Here is a 21,046-nt window from a genome sequence, read left to right on the forward strand (position 1 = left end):
AAAAAAAGGCTCCAAATGCTCCAATAGCCTCTAAATGCTTAACACAGCTCCAAATGGCTCCGAATGCTCCAAACGGGCTCCAACTGCCTCCAAATGCTTAAAACAGCTCCAAATGGCTCCAAATGCTCCAAACGGCCTCCAAATGCTTGACAGTCTCCAAATGCTTGACAGCTCCAAACGGCTTCAAATGCTCCAAATGCTCCAAACGGCTCCAAATGCTCCAAATGTCTCCAAATGGCTCCAAATGGCTCCAAATGCTCCAAATGTCTCCAAATGGCTCCAAATGCTCCAAACGGTTCCAAATGCTCCAAATATCTCCAAAAGGCTCCAAATGCTTCAAAAGGCTCCAAATACGCCAAACGGCCTCCAAATGGCTCCAACAGCTCCAAAAGGCTCCAAATGCTTCAAAAGGCTCCAATTGTTCCAGGAGCTCCATCTTCAATTGGTTCCAACTGATTCCAATTACTTTTCTTATCGAACTTGGCATGATTACTAACATGTCTTTATTAGTATACATTTTGACTGGCAGTGGTAACGTATTTTGCACCTTTAATTTATAAGATTTATTTAGAAATCAGATTTCGATAAATGGTAGATACCATTTGGAAAGAAAATATATTAATTTATCTTCAAGTTTATACACATACATTTAATTTAAGCCATCATTGTATGTAGCCAGCTTCCCTCAGTTCTTTGAGTATGAAGGATATTTCTTTAATGTTCGAATAGTTTCCTGCACAAAGCGATCCATGTAGTAGTCGTAGCCTGTCAACAAATATGTTAGGATCTTCCCATGAGGTATAATCAATCTCTTCTGCTGCGTTCATCCTTGCATGTTTATAATAAATATTATTATCTCTGGTGTCTTTCGTTTTAACACCATCCTCAAGGTCACTTTCGTCATCGTGCCAGTGATTATCACAAGCTTGATCAGGATAATTTATTTTATTACGACGTTTCCATCGTTTTGGTATCAAACCACCATCACAGTCTTCGCTCTTGCATGCTTTTGGTGCTTCAGCACAGTACTCAATCATGTCAACCTTAGATGTGTCAGCACAGTCTTCGTTCGTGCCAGCTTCTAATGTGTCACCACAGTCTTCAATCATGTCAGCACCACAAACTTGATCAGGATAATTTATTTTATTACGTCGTTTCCATCGTTTTGGTATCAGACCGCCATCACAGTCTTCGATCTTGCCTGCTTTAGGTGCTTCAGTACAGTACTTAATCATGTCAGCCTCAGATGTGTCACCACAATCTTCAATCACGCCCGCTTCAGATGATTCATCAAAGTCTTCGACCTTGTAAGCTTCAGATGGTTCTCCATCTTTCTCATTTTCATGGAGACGACTTTATATTGGAGTAAATATATTTTCATTTCTAATGTGGTTACAACTTCCTTCGTTTGTTTTAAATTTTAAATTATTATCTTGATCTAGATCAGTAATTTTAGCATTATCTTTTTCGCCTTCGTTCCTCTTCCGCGATGTTGTAGCCCAGTCTTCGTTATCTTTATTCATCTTAATTGTACAGGTCTTGTAATGTCTATCCAAGTAATATCTTCTACCAAAGGATTTCTGACACTGACTGCAAAGAAATGGTTTTTGACAAGGACCCAAATTACACTCGCTTCTCTCATGTCGTTTAGCATTCTTTCTCAAGGTAAACACCTTGCTACAGTATCTACAGTGATGACGTTTCGATACAGCAACAAATCCCGAATCAGGATTCATATTAGTTACTGAGACTAATGCCAGATGCAAACTAAGAGTTTTAAATGAGATATATTACTTAAATAGATTTTTTTAATTATTTCATCAGCGAGAATTAATTTATCTCATTCAAAGGTACTTGTTGCAAGTAGTTCTGCTTTTCAACAACAGATGTCGCTACATGTTACTTGCAGGTAAATAATATTTAGTTCTTTTATGCGGGATGCGGGATGCTCACTAACGATCGCAATAGAACGATGGCTTCGCTAGACTCCAAGGAGAAAGAAGTTTGTCCATCCTGTTAGTGCTTCTTAGATTTGGAGCCCGTTTGGAGCATTTAGAGCCATTTGGAGCTGTGTTAAGCATTTGGAGGCTATTGGAGCATTTGGAGCCTTTTTTTGGAGCTGTTGGAGATGTTGGAGCCATTTTAAGGCCGTTTGGAGCATTTGGAGCCATTTGGAGCTAAGAAGTAGTCGTTGCACGTCTATGCAGGAATTAATGTTTATAAGATTGCTGGCTTTCGCAAGTGATTCTGTAGTAGGATAAAATTGTGTAATAAATATTATGTTTGTAAAAGACTTTGAGGTGTTTTATTTCTCGAACCTTACACTTTTCTGGTACTTTTTTAAAATTAAAGTTGATTTGTATCGGCCAGGGATCGAACCAAGGACCTTAGTCGATCTAATCAATCAGTATATAGATTACAAATTTATTTAATGAATTTTGAACTTTTTCCCGAATCTCTAGCATTACAATTACGAATTTCCAATATGGTGGTCTTGATGTCTGATAGGATAATGGTAGTAGAAGATTTAAAGTCTCTTTAAGAATTTTGAACATGGTTTATTGAAATTATTATTTTTTATATAAAATTAAATGTTTTGCATCATTCAGGGATCGAACCAAGGACTGGAGCGGATCGAATCAATATGTAAGTTAATGAGTTATTTATTTAATGAATTTTGGATTTTTTCCCGCTTTTCTAGCTACATTATTACATGATTTCAATATGGCGGTCGAATTTCAAGATGGCGGGGGCACCTCGGTAATAAATGATTACTGCACTGTAGCAGGTTAGAATAAAATTATCCAGATGGAAATGTACTCCATAATACAAGTACACACACAAGATGGTGTACTCTGGCAGGTGGTAGCTCCTGGTAGCATGTACTGAACATAAAATGTCGGATCCATGATGGTCGACAAGGACAAAGTCAAATTTCAAGGACAAAGTCAAATTTCAATGCCAAGGTCAAATTTCAAGGTAAGGTCAAATTTCAAGGTCAAGGTCAAATTTCAAGGTCAAGGTCTAAGTTCAAGGTCAAGGTCAAATTTCAAGGTCAAGGTCAAAGTTCAAGGTCAAGGTCAAAGTTCAAGGTCAAGGTCAAAGTTCAAGGTCAAGGTCAAAGTGCAGGGTCAAGTTCAAAGTTCAATGTCAAGGTCAAAGTTCAAGGTCAAGGACAAAGGTGTGGTGACTAGATACTTATACTAACATGGTATCAGCACACATTAGCGGACGAAAACAAGATGATGATCTCCAGCGGGTGATTTCAAGATGGCGGTCGTCACGAAAAGTGCAACGGTGGTTTTAAGGATTTTTTTTATTATTTAATTAGGTTGATTAATTTTTTTTAATGATTTTTAAATTTTTTCCCGAATCTCTAGCATTAAAATTACGGATTTTCAAGTTGGCGTCTAAATTTTAAGATGGCGACCATAACGATAATTGCAACATTAATAGTATCCAATATGGTCGACAAGGACAAAGTCAAATTTCAAGGTCAATGTCAAATTTCAAGGTCAATGTCAAATTTCAAGGTCAATGTCAAATTTCAAGGTCAATGTCAAATTTCAAGGTCAATGTCAAATTTCAAGGTCAATGTCAAATTTCAAGGTCAAGGTCAAATTTCAAGGTAAGTAAAATTTCAAGTTCAAGGTCGAATTTCAAGGTCAAGGTCAAATTTAGAGTTCAAGGTCAAATTTCAAGATCAAGGTCAAAGTTCAAGGTCAAATTTCAAGGTCAAGGTCAAAGTTCAAGGTCAAGGTCAAAGGTGTGGTGACCAGATAATAATACTAACATGGTTTCAGCACACTCTAGCGGACGAAAACAAGATGGTGATCTCCAGCGGACGAAGTCAAGATGGCGGACATGTCGTCATACCGGCTGACGATATATATGCTTTGAAAAAAGGGGTAGGAGTCAGTCTGCCTGCATCCATCATTGAGGAAGGAGCCTTTCGTCATTTTTAGTTTTTTTTTTGCACTCACGGGGTTCGAACCGAGGACGGTGATCGATATAATCAATCGGAATTCGAATAAATTAATTTGTTTGATGAATTTTGGAATTTTTTTCATTAAAATCGGATAATAATTACAGATTTTCAAGATGGCGACCGTAACGAAAATTGCAACGGTGACGTCATGATTCAAAATGGCGGAAAACACATCGCAGGAATTTTCGAGAACACAATGACGTCATGTAAATGGTGGATCCAAAATGGCCGCCGTGATATACTTGACCCGTTACGTTATGTCCTATTATGATGTTTCCCGTTACGCTGTGTCCCGTTACGCCGGCTGCACGCACTAAAAGTGTCACGTTACGCACATTGTCACATTACGCTCGTCCAAGATGGCCGCCGTGACGACACAATCCAAGATGGCGGAAAACACCACCACCACAACCTGCATCCTGATCTTGGAGCCCCTATATATACTACTAATGGCGATTATTTATTTATTGTTTTAACGATTATAGTGTACAGTATAGGTATATTTCGGGATAGTTTCTCTACCATAAAATTTCACTTGGCACACCGATACTCTTAGTACGCGTCGTACGATGTTCACAAAAGTGAAAATATACGAGTTAATGCAGCCATTTGTACGAAAACACCGAAATGTGAGCTCTGCGAATACGAGCACGTTTTGACAACATATGGGTTGCGGATAGGACATCAAAATCCGTTCCCTAAAACTAAAGGACTGGCCGTGTCCTACCTAAGTGTTCGGGAGCGGTTTTGTGGACTTGGAATACGTTTAGGTTCCTGGTGTAGCATATTCAACACTTAAGTTCTTATTTTTGTGTCTTAGAATACCGGTTTAAGTGTATAGTATCTGTCAATCCAATCCATACAGTTATAAAAATAACGCCGAAAAATAAATTACCATGGACAGGGTGTCTACCAGATCTACTAAATTAAATTCCCTTATTTTTCCAGGTTTTCCAGGTCTAAAACTGAATTTTTCCAGGTTTTCTTTAACACGATTACGACATTCCAAGAAACTGAAAAAACTGCATAATATTACATTAACGGGTTTCAAAGTATTTCAAATTACTTAAATTAGTAAAAAAAAATAAATAAATTTTCTTCCAAACGTGGCCAAAGTGACTCAATTGATGGCAAATAAAACATGCTGCTACAAATATTTCACACACTTCCATTTGCAAAAAACATTAGTAAAAGGAAGCTCCCATCAATTTCGCAGTGACTCAACTTTTGCGTCTATTGCACTTACTTCAGAACTAGCCAAATCCAACATTCGAGCCTTCTTCAACTGCAATGCCTTGATCTCCTCTTCAACTCTTTTTTTTTCTGCCTTCTTCTTGTCTGTAGCTTCCTTTTCTTTTTGTTTTGTTTGCAGGGCTTCCTTACGCTTACAACTAGCATTTCTTACATACTGTAACATGGACATGGTGATATCAACATGCTCGGCACCTCCAGAACGTTGAACAAAGTCATTCATCTGTCTTTGTGCGATCAGTATTACTTCCTGCAAGTTTTCAGTCAGCTGATTATAATTCACTGAAAATCCTCTTTCCAATGATGCATTTCCATGGGAAAGTACCAACACCATCCTCACAAACTTTTGAAGGCCTGTTTTGGCAGCTACTGAATGTGCCTTAAGAATGAGCATCCACAAGTGATCAAGATGCCCGTCTTCATGAGAAAAAGACGAGAACAGTGCTGCAGAATCTTGCGAGGAACATACCAACTGATATGATCACTCAATGTTATCAGCTTCTTGTCCTGATAGCCACCTGTTTTGAAGACAACATTCTAAACTGTACTTCACACGCTGTTTCCTCACACCCGAATTTAAAGCCACAGATGGACATAAGCAGGAAATTCCCTTGGTAAGATTGTACTTCAGGGTACTTTTGTCTTGAAGTTTTTTTACCATAACCTTTAGACAAGTCCTATTATTTTTTCTGTAACAGGACAGACTTTTCTGGTACTTTCTCTTTCTTGATGGCATGGTGTACTGCATAACCCAACTTGATATTGTTAGCAGTCAATAGATTTTCCTGGATATCTACATCCAATCGAGATACATTGCGTTTCTCCCTAAAGCTCTTCAGTACTTCTGGTATCAAAAACTTTCCTGCCAAAGCTAATAAAATGTCTACCAGTGAATCATAGAGAAAAAGTGCCATGGGTGCTTCACTTTGGAACATTGTGAGAAACAATTCCAGCTCTGATGCCAAAAAATGGAAGAATTTCAATTTTACTTTTAGAAGATTATCTTCAAGAGCACTTTTCATTACACTGAAAGAGAGAGATGAAATAGAAACTTCACTAACAAATTTCTTTAGGTGGGGTAACGTTTTCATGGCACGCTCAGCAACTGCAGTATTCCATCTGATTTCACAAAATTTCTTGGGAAAAAGCTCTTATCTAGTTATTCTAATGTAATCTGCCCCCCTTGCAGATACGTCCTTAAACAAATAGTAACTGTGCCTCAAAAAACTAAAAACGTCCCATTGTGTAACAGAAATTCCAGTTTTGAAAGCACCATGGACCGTATGAAGCCCACAGCTACCAATTTCTAGCAACGATGGCGAATCTTCACCAAATGTGTCTGTGATATGTATTTTCAAAGCTAACAAAAATGTCCAGTTTACTTTGAGGGCATCCATAGATACTTAAAATTAAATGCACCTGTCGGTATAATCTGAACGTGGGAAGTACATGCTGCAACACGTCACGTCAGCAGGATAACAGACCATCTTGAACCAGTTTGTATCACGTGATTTGATGCCACTTCCGAATCCGATGGTAAATAAAAGAAAATGGACGTGGGAACTGTTCGTTATTTGCCATTCAAAAATAAAAATGGAAGGGGATACACATGATGCCACGTCAATGCAAGCTGATCAATAAACAAAAAACGTATTGCCAACTACAACCTACCAAACAAAAATTCCCTGATATTTCCAGGTTTTCCAGGTTTTTCCGGGTCAGTAGACACCACATAAGGATGGAATTTACGATCTAATACATTTAGACAAAAATTCCTTTCGGCACAGCCTACAAAGTCATTGCATTCTGCATTGAATAGCTTCGAACGAATATCATATTACACCTACTCCAAAGTAAAAAAATAAGTAATTTACCAAGTTTAGTCCTTGGAAACTCAGCTGCCAACGACATCTCTTGTAAAACTGCAAGGCAGAGCTTTGTAGTATTTCCACATTTACAGAGATCCTACTTGCAGTTTTACAAGTGATATCGTTGGTCACTGAGTTTCCAGAGATCTTCCTTGTAAAGACAAAAAAACGTTTTTACAGTGTAAGGTAGCTATAAATTGTTCGACCCGCAAACAATATGTCCATCCCTTGCTCTAAAGCGTGGTCGTATAAAAATTTGTTTTAAACCAAGATTTCAGATAATATTAAAATGGTTTAAAATAAATTCAAACTAAATTCATAGAAAGGAATTTAAATTTTTTTATATCAATTTCGGTTTTTTACTATACAGTTCGCCTTATCAAAAATTGTTTCAGCCAAATGTTTTTAATAATGTTTAGAATTTTTTAAATAAATTATAACATATTTTTTTAGTAAACCTGTTAAAACATTAATGAATTTTTTGTCATTTAACCCATATTATATGCACCCATTGCAGTTATGGTTGGGTTGATAAAAATTTGGTTTATAAAATAGTTTCAGACAACATTTAGTAACCTATAATATATAAGAACGAATTTGATAGTGTACATGGTACGGAAATATAATTTACTTTTTTAGAGATACCAATTCGTGGTTTTGTCATCCCCTTGCGAAATTGTTAATATTCTTAAAAATTATTTCAGGCCAAAGTTGAAGATAATTTTTTTAAATTTACATAAATGTTATATATTATTATAGTTTATTTAATAACGGAAAAATAATTTTTGTTGTCTCTTACCTCTGTTATTTCCACCCTTTGCAGCTATAGTTTGTTGTATGGAAAATGGTTTCATACTATATATTAAGATAATATTTCGAAGGTTTATACACAACTTTATCTGATTTCAAAAGTGCCTATAAAGGTAGTTATGAATTTTTTTGGTATTTCAATATCTGTTTTGTCCACCCCTTATAGTAATGGCAGTTCGTATAAAAAAATATTTCAGACGAAAGCTCTAGATAAAAATGTTTAAGGTTTTACAATAAATAAGAAAGAATTTAATAGTGTACCTAAATGATAGGAACTTATGATTTAACTATATTTGGACTTCTGTTAATTTGAACCCCTTGCAGCAATGGTTAGTAATATCAAAAAAAAATTTCAGAAAAGATTTTGAGATAAAAATGATACAATTTAAAAACCACTCATAGGGATTCGATGGTCTGCCTACTATGGGAGTTGTGATTTTTTTTTTTTTTTTTTACCCTTTACCCCCTGTTTATTCTACCCTTTGCAGCAATGATTGGTTCTATCACAAATTGTTTCGAAAATATTTATGAGGTTTACTCTAATAATATGAACAGATTCGATAATGTACTTACTAGTGAACTGATTTTTTTTGTCCTTTAACCCCTTTTGTCTTCCACCCCTTGCAGCAATGGTAAGTCTTTATAATTATTGTATCCGACAAAAGTTTTTAATGAAGATTATCAGATTTAAAAACAATTTGAACAGATTCGATGCTGTGCCTACTAAGGGAGTATGAATTTGGTTGTCCTCCAACCCCTGTATTATCCACCATTGTAGGTATTGTTCGTCGTGTGTATATATATATATATATATATATATATATATATATAACTTTTGGTATTTTAACTACGATTTGTGATGCGTTTAAATGGATGCGATTTTTATTATTTTATGGGAAATACAGTGATATTTCTGATTTGCCAATAACCTTCCCTATTTCTATGCTTTTGGTTGACTTTTGCCCATTTACAATCTCGACCAAAATGTGTCAGTTGGGAAGTTATTTTTGCGAAATTATGGCAGTTTCGTGTCCATAAAAATGTAATGAAACAAAAAAAAAACTGTATAAAAATTTTCTGGAAGTCGCACCATGGTAACAGCTTCAATAGGTAGTCTTTCTTCGAAATATACCTAAACTATTTGCTATCCTGATGGAAACGGGACTTTTTAAATGTTTTTTCGGACATAGGCCCTACTCCGTCACATGGAAATTTAAAAATGCGAAATTCAATACAAAAAAAAAAAGGCAGCCCAATACTGACAGTGTTCAACGGCGTCAATTCATCGCTCAATCATTGTAAAACAACATTAATTGGAAACCTGGCGTCGTCAGCACAGCTAGGTAGGAAGAGGAATGTCTGGAGTCCGCCATGTTGTGTGGTTCCGTTACCCACCAGGCGTGTGCCCGGGGACGAGCTGTGGGCGCGACTCCGGCCTAGGAGCGTGACGTGTGCCCACAGGAACCAGCTCCGAGCAGTGAGCTTAATGCACGCGAGAACACTAACACTACCAAACGCAAAAAACAGATTTATTTCTATTGGTGGCATTGCAATGTTAGAATATAGCTTGACTAACAATATTGTTTATGCATGCATTATCAATATACGAAACTATTTGTGTAGACGATCCTTTCCTGAAAATCATTGCTATATTATTTTTCAAGGGAAATGGCCGTGAACAAATTTTACTATCCGAGGACCCTACAAAAACCTTGATAATTTAATTCGAAACAGTAACTTCTAAGTGCTAGGATTTAAAAAACCTAGATCAGAAATAAAATAACTGATTTGGAGAATGTATAAGGGAGTATATAACTATAATGATCTGATAATGAGCAAAAGGAAGTAAAATTAACTTACGTTCAAATAATTTTTATTACTTTTTTACCTAAAATTTGTTGAAAACAAACGTACATCAGTATTCCTCACTTTAAAAAATATCAACTTAGCCTTTATTACATGCATTTCTCCTCTCACCGAACCTTTCTTTTTTTTTGCATTATTTAAAGCATTGGTTAGTGTGCATTTATTTTCTTGGAAAATTGCACAACAACCGACACCTGAAACAAGACATTAAAAAATATGCAAGCTTTAATTACCTGATTCCCACAGCAGTTGTCCAAGCATCCACATACAAATCCAAAACGTGTTGATACGCATTGTGAACTTTCCTTTGGAACACATTACTTGTCGCAATTAAAAATATATTTCACTTATTCACTAGACAGCTACGAACACTCGTATAACTGTCGGAACTGCGTGTGATTGTTGCCGGCACAGTAGGTTTTCCCGTGTGGCGCACATTGAAGTCTCCATGTCGCTCCCAGCTCGGCACTAGACACACTCGGCCAGCCACCACGCCACCACGACTCGGCAGTCGTCCGCGACAGCAGCCATGCCGTCAGCTCGGCGGCCGGACTGCGACTGGCCTGGCCGCGACTCTGATTGGCGCGCGGGCTCTCAGCTCCAAGGTCGCCCGGCGAGCGGAACTCCTGGCAAAGAGGTTCGGAGGGCAACATGCCTCACTCGTCCTCGGGCGCGCGCAAGGTCGTCGATCGTGCCTGGGCGGGCAACCTGCAGGCTACATCCGGTGATGCAATCAGCTCTCTGAGTCATTTATAGGGAAAATAAACCTCTCTCGTGATTCGTCCAGTACAATACGTTCTTCCTCGTATCATATTTCCTGATTACGGTTTTAACTCGAAAGTTCATGCTGGATAAATATCTGGGTAAAAATATGAATAAAAATATTACATATTACATGATTAGATACCCGTTTATTAATAAGGCAAGAACGCAAGAACATTATTTCTAGAGTTTCAAATTGCAGTTTTGGTAATGTCTTGCGTCTTGCCTGTTTTGCAAACTACGATAGTTTTCCTGTGTTTGTTGCGTCTGGCGTCCTTGCGTTTTATTTATTTATTTATTTTTGCGAAGATTGTAAACCTAGCGTTTTCTTAATTCTATTTTTTTCGCCTTGCTTGGCTTAGCATACCGGGGTTATACCTGTCTTTTGTTGAGCCAGCCTTAGTTTCTTCGTGATTTCGCCGTACTTTACTGAGTTTTGCGTGCATTCGTATTCCCGAACGGAATTTTGTCTTAGAACGTTTTCCTTATAACTGTTGTTTTTGACTATATTTTTGCCCCTGAAAACATGCTTCACTATGATTCTTATAAATGGCGTGATGATCTGTGTGACGTAGTTTAAAACAATTTGAGTTCCTTCCAAATAGGTTAAAGCTTCGTTGTCTCTGAATAGTTAACGTGAGTAGAAAAGCCCTTGAAATTTTCGTATTTTTTTTTTTGCTCTCGTGTTCCATTTCTTAAAATCTTTATATATATATATTTCTTGTGTGCGTGTGTATGTCACTGAACTCCTCCTAGGCGGCTGGACCGATTTTGATGAAATTTTTTGTGTGAGTTCACGGGGATTCAAGGATGGTTTAGATTCACAATTGGATATTTTATCTCGATTCTGAGTTAAGAAAAAACTAAAAAATGTAATGTGTGTCATAGATATACAAACTGTTAGTGACATTCCTCTATGTCTGCCGAGCAATAGCTTTCAAGCCATTACGTTACGTTTTGCTATCGTAAGGAACTAAGTAGAGAGTAAGAAAAAAAAAGCTCTTGACAGTTTGTAGTATCGCCATATTTGTTTCAATTTTCAATACCGTTTTTGTATATTACAATTTGAATTGCAGAAAAAAATCATGTTTCATAGACACATAAATAGTGAGTGTGTCATTTCTCTATGTCCACGAGGTCTCGCCGCGTTATTTTCTCCTTGGGGCGAACCCGTCCGCTTAATTAAAGAAACAGGTTTTATCGTTGAATGATTTCATGATATATTTCATGAAAATCTGCTCTCATAAAAAAGTTAGTTTTAATGACATTCAATAGGTCTCTCTCTCTCTCTCTCTCTCTCTCTGAAGATCAATCTATGAATCGTTACAAATTTATTTCCTTTATTTTTTTAGTTTGATTTGATACAATATGATTTCACTAAAAATCAATTTCTAAACCATCCTATTTTCATTTCCACATTACGAAGTTTCACTTCTTCCACGCGGAGGGACTCCACGCAATATTTTTGCATGCAATTAAAAACTATTATTTAATGATGCCAAAGAAGTATAACTTCACGTGCGCGTACCTAAGTACACGCACCCATTTTTTAAATTTAATTTCTTCTATATATATTTTTCCTCCCTACTTAGGACACTCATAATTCTTTTAAATTTCACGTGTATGTTTTCAATGTCATTCGAGTTGTACAATTTTTTTTTGTCAAATTGGTCATTATTTATACTTTGTTTCATTTTGGAAACATACGTATTTTAGGTATTATGACAAATAAAAAAAATTAGTTTCACTAACATTCTTAGGTTTTTATTGTGTGGATAGTTTGAAGTTTAATATTATGTAGGTACATAAATTCTTAAACTTATAATTTTCTTCGAAATTTATTCATAGGTAGGTAGGGCCTACTTATATTTTCTATTTGTCAATATTGTTATTTTTTTACATTACCTAGATACTTATTTGCAAGGAGTTTGGTTTAGTGTTTATAATTTATCTGCTGAGCGTCAAGAGTCTTAGGGCTGCTGAGACCGAAGACCAGAAATATTTATCAATTATGTAATATATTGTTGAAAAATTTGAATTTAAATATTTCAGGAAAGTTGTTTTTTTTATTAATTAGAATAGTTACGTGTAATTGCCATCTTCCTTTATTTCATATTAAACATTATGTTTGGTTGAGTGTGAGATAATTTTATTTATGTATGTTTTAATTTTATTTAATTTCTTATATATATTCTTACCTACCTACTTCAATTAAATTTCAGGCGGATGTTAACATTGTCATTCCAGTTGTATAATTTTTTTGTCAAATTAGTTGTTATTTATACTTTTTGTTTCATTTTGGACTATGTTTTTTTTTACTTAATTCAAAGATTTGTGGTGTGTACAGGGAGTGATGTCTCTATTAATTTCTATACTCCTTTGGATAAGCGGAATATTGTCACCACAGTTTTACATATAAAGAAATCCTACAAATGTTTTAAACATTATGACAAATAAATATAGTTTCACAAACATCCTTAGTTTTTTTTTGGTGTGTATAGTTTGAAGTTTAATATTATGTATGTACGTAAATTCTTAAACATAGAGTTATTTATTAATTTATTTAGATAATTGTTAATAGGTAGGTAATAAGCTTGCTATTTGTCAATATTGTTATTATGGTAGATAGGAGTACAGTAAATGCCTACATTCTTATATTCCTTTATATATCTTTCGATTTGGAGTGTTTCCGAGCCATTCGGGGTCCTCAGCGTAACCCCCCCCCCCCCCCAGGTGGTTAAAGCCCCAAAATTTCGAAAGTTTAAAAAATTTGAAAAATCTATCTCTTTCGATTTTAAGTGTTTTCGAGCCATTCAGGGTCCTCGAACCCCCCGCCCCACTCTGGGAACAAAGCCCCAAAATTTCGACAATTTCAGGAATTTCAAATATCTATTCTTTCGAGATGTAGTGTTCCAAACCATTCGAGGTCCTGAACATCCACTTTCCGCAAAAGTGAAAGCCCCAAAATTTCGAAATATAAGAATATATATAAATTGGATGTTGGCATGTATGTCGTCGATAAACTCTTACACCTTTCGACCGATCGCCATGAATGTTGGCACATGGAAGTGTTTTTATCATGGAGAAGGTTTTTATGCTAACAATTTTTTTTTGTAACTCGCCGCTAGATGGCGCTGTAGCGCATCAACTTCTAAACCTTTCAACCGATCGCCATGGGTAAACAGAAAACCATAGGTCACAGATACACAAACAGTAATTATGTGTCATTTCTTAATGTCCACCACACTGGACATATCGCTATCCATTTTGCTGTAACTCGCGGACAATATATCACCCGGTGTTCAGCCCGGGCAAAGCCGGGTACTGTAGCTAGTATAAGATAAATTTATATCACCAAAAATTGTGTTTTTTTATTTCTAACACATTAAGCCGGATTTGTAACACTATGGGTTAAAAGGTAATGGCGTGAACCAGCGTGCAAGAATATTACAAGAAGTTGAGGCAAGCTGCAAACATCCACCCTTGTTGCCAAATTCAAAATAGAAATATTAAAAAATAAAAGCATCCTGTATTAAAATAATTAGTAACATAAAGATCAAACACAAAAATACGGGAAAACGCTACATTGACATAATATAAAAAACATAGAAAATTTTATTCATATATTCATACAAACACAAGTATTCACATAATAGCACTTGTAAAATGCCACAAAAAGTAAAAATTTGTTTGCACGAATGCAAGGAGCTAAAGTAAATTTGAAATATTTAAAACGCATTTTCTGCAATTTTAAATAAATGGCTCTCACTACCAAAATTTACAGCCAAAAAATTAATTCCCACAGGACCAAACCAATCAGCGAAACAAACCTACTATGGTGAGCGTGCAGCGTAACAAAAAAAAAATGATTTTATAAAATGTTGCTGAAATACAAGTAAATCTCTTTTAAATTCTGCCAATTTTAAGGTTTCGGCAACCAGGTTTCATATTTTCCATCTTTACCCAGCCTTTTTGCCGCTAGCTTCAATAGTTAGACTTAAATCTAACTAGGAGTTCACCATTGTACCCCCGTAACCCATGTCTACATATTTTCTCATCTGTTTTCAATTTTTAGTGATACAACTAATCTCTTTAAAAGTTTTTATTTAAAAATTTTATTGAAATACTTTTTACAGTTTCTTAGAATAAGAGACATTCAATTTTTTAAAATAATCTTGGACTAACATTTTAAGGGTAAAGCAAAGTGTAAAACTGAAAATTAACATCATATACAAAGTTAATTCATAAATATTAAATAAGTATCAATGACTTTGGTATGAATAACTTTGAAACTTCATGCCTTTAGACGAATTATTTTTCAACAATAATATTTATAAGAGAAATTACTTTGGAATGAGTGAATCAGTATTAATAACTTTAAAATGAATAAGTGTAATAAATGCATTCGATCATAATAATTTTTTTCATCTTAAAGTAGTTGTTCCAAATTCGTGTACGCTTAAGACTTTATCTTAAATAAATCATTCCCGAAATTTCATTGTTGTATGTGTAACATTTATTTATTGATTATTGTGGTAGTTTCATTTTTCATTTAATTCAGTTGTACACGATACAGTAAAAAAAACATATAAAAGGGTATAAAACAATTGATAAATACAAAAAAATTGGTTGTCTCTATAGTCGGTTAACGGACGATAATTTAACGTGACAACGTCATAACAAAACATTGATGAAATGATTGCATACTTTTATGGAAAAAAATTGAATAAATTTAATTGAATTATCACTATTTTGTATGGATACAAAGAAGGAGAGAAATGAAATCTACAATTTAATTGATAAATTTACATTTATTTGCCCTCATTAATATGTTTATTACTTTTACGAAGATATTATTTTACCTATAACTTTTATACATGCTTGCTATTTAACTTCTTCCAATCTGTGTTATTCTGTTAAGGATAGGACGATGATAGGAAAAGTATGAAACGAATGGGAGTGTTTCAAGTTTAATGTGCCTCGAAAAAGTCAAATCGATTGTTGTTCCAATCGAGTGGAAGAGAGATAGATGCGGTGCAAGCGTACAATGAGCGTAACGGGACAATGTGGGACACTTTTGACTTGGCGTCTAATAAATCGATGAACGCCGGCTACATTTCTGTGATTGTTGTAATTTTATTTCTGTTATTTCTTATCTTTTTTCACAGCAGATATTTTATGTACAGTATTTTCACTTCTCACTTTTTTTATTGTTAATTACTTTCATAATTTACCTATGTTCTTGGCTGCAGTGATAACAGCCGTAGGCTGTACTTGATAATTACATCGAGCCGCTAGGCGGAAGTGCATCCGTGTAATTAGTTATGTAGAGAAAGTAAGAAAGGGCGTTTTTTGGTTTGGGATTATCCCGTCGCCGGCCCCAGGAAAATAATTTAATTTTAATTAAGATTGGTAACGTCAGGAAAATAAGTCTCTTTAAATAAATCGGCATTGTTGAAACTCCAAGTGCGAGTATTTGCAACATGTTCCTGCACCGATGAGATAAGTTATTTTCAACTTTTATTTGAGGCCTATTTTAAAAGCTAAAGTTTAGCCATCTTAACATCGTAGCGTCCTTAAACGGACTTTTGCAGAAACGCCCTTGTAACAATTTTGAACTATTATAAAGTCGTTCTAGTATCCTGTTGACAGTTAAAATTACTTTTCGAACATTGAATTTAATTAAATTGAGATTTCTACGGTAATTACATTTATATTCCACTCAGAGGTCTGAGGTTGGAACTTATGTGAACCCTGAGTTATAGCCGAGGCATAAATAAGAAAGACTTGAGAAACTGAGCTAATAATTATTTTTCCTACATTCTTACCGCAACTGATCAACTGTAATTTGAGTAAATTTGGAATTTTCTCCACCTAAACTGCTTTTCGTCAACGGACCTTTTACGAAATATTTTGTATTTAATGAACTCTTGTATTTATTTTACATCTGTGCCACCCTATATCCGGTATTTTAAAGCTGTTATACATAACCAGGAAGGCCACAATAAACAATAGTAATTAATAATCATTTTCCTCTCAATCTTTACTGCCATATCCCAGCACACAATATAATTTATATCCATAGTGTTTTGCAACTGAACTTGTTATTGTATTTTTTTTGTTTTTGTGTATATTTAATATTCTTCAGGGTATTTGTTTATGTTATAATTATTATTTAAAAAACAGTGTCGTGTCTCAGTTGCAGCTACACACACTCTTGGGATTCTATCTACTTTTTATTTTATCTACTCTAACTATAGTGATTTACAACCTATTCTGTTTTCTTAATCCTGTTTCAAACCATATTTAATTACCCGAAGTTTTCTTTTCACCTGCCACCACCATTTCTATATTTATTTTTTTCATACAGCTTCTGTCCATTCACTTAAATCAGTTGTGTGTAAGCTAAGGAAAATAACACAGGTAGTGTTACCAGAATACTACCTTCTGCAAGTGTACATCGTTACTACACTCTATTATTACAACTTCTTAGTTACTGTACATAATAGTTGTAGTAGGTGTGTGTGTAGGTACATACTTACAACACACAGAATTGGCTACCACAACGTGGGGCCGTACACACCACCGAAGCAGAGGTTACACACATTGTATACACAGATTGTGTAGAAAGATTTAGGTTTGTTTACCGTAGAATAATAGCTAGCCTACTCCAAATTAATGGGGGAGGGTAGTTTTTGATGTTACACTACGTGAAACATTTGCTTCTTCTGATACCAATCTCATCTTCGAGTGCCAGTCTCGTAAAAAACATTGTCATGATATTTACTTTTTTTTTTTTTTAAATAAAATGCGGATTTTTGTGTAATATAACTAACATAAAATCAATGTACTGTTCGTCATAAAAAATTATTAATCCAAATAAAGTAACTTTTTTAGTCCTTTGAATATGATATACAATTTAACAAACGGCAACTCATCTCGCTAGAATTAATTTATTTAAACCCTAGGGCAGTGAGTAATGTTTACTTTGTTTTCCTTTTTTATAGCACTACACTTTATGATGTTTGCTGAAACGGGGTTAGACAAACCTGCTACATTAGTGACTAAATAAAAATACGGAATGTTTTGAAAAACATAATGTATTTAATAATAAGCACTGTTAACTTTGAAAATAGTAAAAAAAAAGTATACACATTAAATGCAGAATATAATTAAGACAAAAAATAATTACTGTTTGTTATAGTTTTGAGTTACATATTATCATTTTTCGAATAAAATAAACTTTTCATTGCAAGAAATTAATATAGTTTATGTTTATTATGATATACAGCTATGCGGGATTACCAGAAAAATTAATTTTAAGTTCATCTTGGACAAAAATAAGTTTTCAATGCAACATTAAACACATAAGTAGAGACTGGAAAAATTCGCGGATTCATTCGGCGATAGGCTAGAAGTCAAATACATATACCTTTTAGATGAATTTGCTATTGGCTTACTGTTCATCTGGACGAATCTCAACCAATTATAAACCTCCAACCAAAGAAGGATCGAATCACAAACAAACTAGCTGAGACGACTTACCAAGTCAGCAGCCAATGAACTGGTGTTATTTGGCCGAGTGTACAGGGAAATGTGCAGTCTATCCTGAAGTCCATTGAAACCGTGAATTTTTCTGGTCTCTTTATATAAATAATTAAGGGTTATATAAATTTTTGAGTTAACCATTCTAACCACGACAATTTTTTTATTTACAGTATTTGCCATTGATTTATAAGTAGAGAGCTGAAAAATTCGCGGTTTCAATGGCCTTCAGGATAGACTGCACATTTCCCTGGCCAAATAACGCCAGTTCATTGGCTGCTGACTTGGTAAGTCGTCTCAGCTAGTTTGTTTGTGATTTGATCCTTCTTTGGTTGGAGGTTTATAATTGGTTGAGATTCGTCCAGATGAACAGTAAGCCAATAGCAAATTCATCTAAAAGGTATATGTATTTGACTTCTAGCTTATCACCGAATGAATCCGCGAATTTTTCCGGTCGCTGAAAATTCCATCGATTTTTCACAAAGTTCCAATCGAAATGAACCACAATTCTTTTATTAATTTATAGTGTGCTAGCATCTGAAATTTATACTAAAAATTATTGAAAGGAATTTTTGAACCATTTTGGTGTCTGCTGTTTCTCAGTTCATATAGGTATAGCCTATGTGTGCATTATATTATTTTTATACTGCTAACAAAATTATTTTTATGTAATATCGCTCTTTTTTGTTTTGATTTGTTCTAAGAGTAGTATGTAAATAAGCGTCCTGCGCCAGGGTTCAGGGTGAGGTGCCGAGGTGCCGACCGCCAAATTGGATTGTGACGTCACGGTGGCCATCTTGGATGGTTGTGACCTTGACCCTGGTGGCCATTTTGGATCCGCCATCTTGGATCCGCCATTTTGGATGACGTCATTTTGTTTTCTCGAACATTCCGGCGTTGTGTTTTCCGCCATTTTGAAATATGACGTCACCGTTGCAATTTTTGTTACGGTCGCCATCTTTAACGTTTTTATTTATTATCCGATTTTAATGAAAAAAATTTTAAATTTCACAAAAAAATAAAATAATAAAATTTTAATAATTCTTTTATAAAAAAATGTACTTTTACGACACGGAGTTCGGAGTCCTCGGTTCGAACCCGGTGAGGGCAAAAAAAATAAAAATGGCGACCGATCCTTCCTCTGTGGTGGGTGCTGGCAGACTGACCCCCACCACTTTTACCAACGCATATACGAACTTACAAACACCCCCCAACCTCCCCCCCCTCGCCCCCTCTCCTAAAAAACTACTATTTCTCGCACATGACGATCCACCCCTCCCCCACCCCCTTTGTTAATTTATTATTATTTTTTTTTAATTATTGTAATAACCACCCCCCGCCACTACTCTAGTTTTTTCCCCTCCCTCCCTCACTTTACCCTCATTCCCACCCCTACCCCCTTCACCACTATTCTACCTTTTAGAGTATAAATACTGGCCGCCGGACCCGGGAGCCTTCAGTTTAGCACTAGCTCCCAGCCTGAAGAAAATACGATGTTTACGAGTTGTGGGAGCGGAGCAAAGATCTTGTCAGCCATCTTAGCATATGGTAAAGTGCGTACGCTTGCGGCACTGGATAGGAAGACGGAGTTGCCGTACTTACCTAAAGAGTCTACGCCCCTCACGAGATAAGATACGTGTACAAGTTCCTGCCGGTGTACCTGCAGCTAGACCCAGACATCCAAGACTGTCTACCATGCACCGAGTGTGACAGAGGAAGCTCCAGTGTCCCCGACACACCGCACATGAAGTCATGGTGCAAGAAGCGACGAGATGCGTGGCGGCGGCAGCAGCAGCCTAGATCCTGAGCGCCGTGCCACAGTCGGCATCTAGGTACCACTCCAGCATTTCTGCAGAGCCAGCATCTTAGTCACGTCACTCCAGCCTCGTCGTATGTGTAACTGTGAGTAATGACAATATGACACTCTTTCTTGTCAACGTCCAGTGTCTTACGTCCCAAAAGGGGCCCGTAGTGAAGCAACTGTCCGTGACGTCCGTCATCGGAGGTGACGAAGTCAAGACTAGCGAATACATTTTTAAACCGCCGTGTGACTGGACTAAGCTAGACAGAAAGTCACAAAGCGAGAACCGTCGTGGAATGAAGGTGATGTGGACTATGGCCAAGTGAACTCCGTGCTACGTGATCTCGTCGAGCTGAAGACGACGTCATCTACGTCCTCGGAGGCCAACAGAAACATATTGTGAGTGATTTGTGTAGTGCCAAAGTAATTGACCTACGTAAACAAGGCAACTGTCCTTCTTTCAAAACACTGTTAAAGATGTACGGAAACCAAATTGAAAAGTGTGATAAATTTTATAATGGTTTCCACTGCGCACACTGTAATAGCCAGTTACTGAAGCTGTGGCTCTATGAACATCCTTATTACTACAGTGATGTTTAATTTTTTTTATTCCTTTTTGCAATTGAAAATATTGACTCCTCTGTAAATGTTTTTCGTGTGTGTAGACTGATGAATTCTATTTGTAAATAAAATATATAGCCCAATGTATTTCTTTGTTATTTTCTACCTTAATTTCATTGTATTTTTTTGTGTGATTGATTTCAAGTCTAATAATTATACTCTTTCGAAAAAAAATTAAAATATAATATTAATTTGTACTGTTTTCAGCAATTTAATTCCAAGCATACATTATAAAAAAAAATTCCCAAGAAAAAATAAATCAGCAAATAAAAAAGACAAGGGTATTAGTATTATAGAAATAAAACTCAAAGTTCAAAAATTTTACAGATATATATATATTTTCGTTGATATATACATTTAAATATTTTTTGAGTGTAGATTCGCAGGTCTCTTCCTCTCTCTCTCCCAGCAGCCCCATGCTCGTCCCGCCGTCTCTCCATCTCACCAGCTCCCCGCCCCACACCGAATCTCTCTCCATCCCAGCAACCCCGTGGCGGAGGGGGAGAAATTGCAAGCGCACGTCCGCTCACCGAC

General features: G+C 35.8%; 1 protein-coding gene across 1 annotated transcript in view; it reads right to left on the reverse strand.

The window, feature by feature from the left end:
* The window catches only part of LOC134533468 (tyrosine kinase receptor Cad96Ca), a 213,513-nt gene extending 203,179 nt beyond the window's left edge, over positions 1 to 10,334 (reverse strand). Inside the window, exon 1 of the mRNA XM_063370992.1 lies at positions 10,017 to 10,334. Within this exon, the coding sequence (XP_063227062.1) occupies positions 10,017 to 10,101 (85 nt within the window). The 5' untranslated portion in view covers positions 10,102 to 10,334. The remainder of the gene's footprint in view (positions 1 to 10,016) is intronic.
* Positions 10,335 to 21,046: the final 10,712 nt, after the last annotated feature.

This window comes from Bacillus rossius, chromosome 6, assembly GCF_032445375.1.
Source record: "Bacillus rossius redtenbacheri isolate Brsri chromosome 6, Brsri_v3, whole genome shotgun sequence".
NCBI lineage: Eukaryota > Metazoa > Arthropoda > Insecta > Phasmatodea > Bacillidae > Bacillus > Bacillus rossius.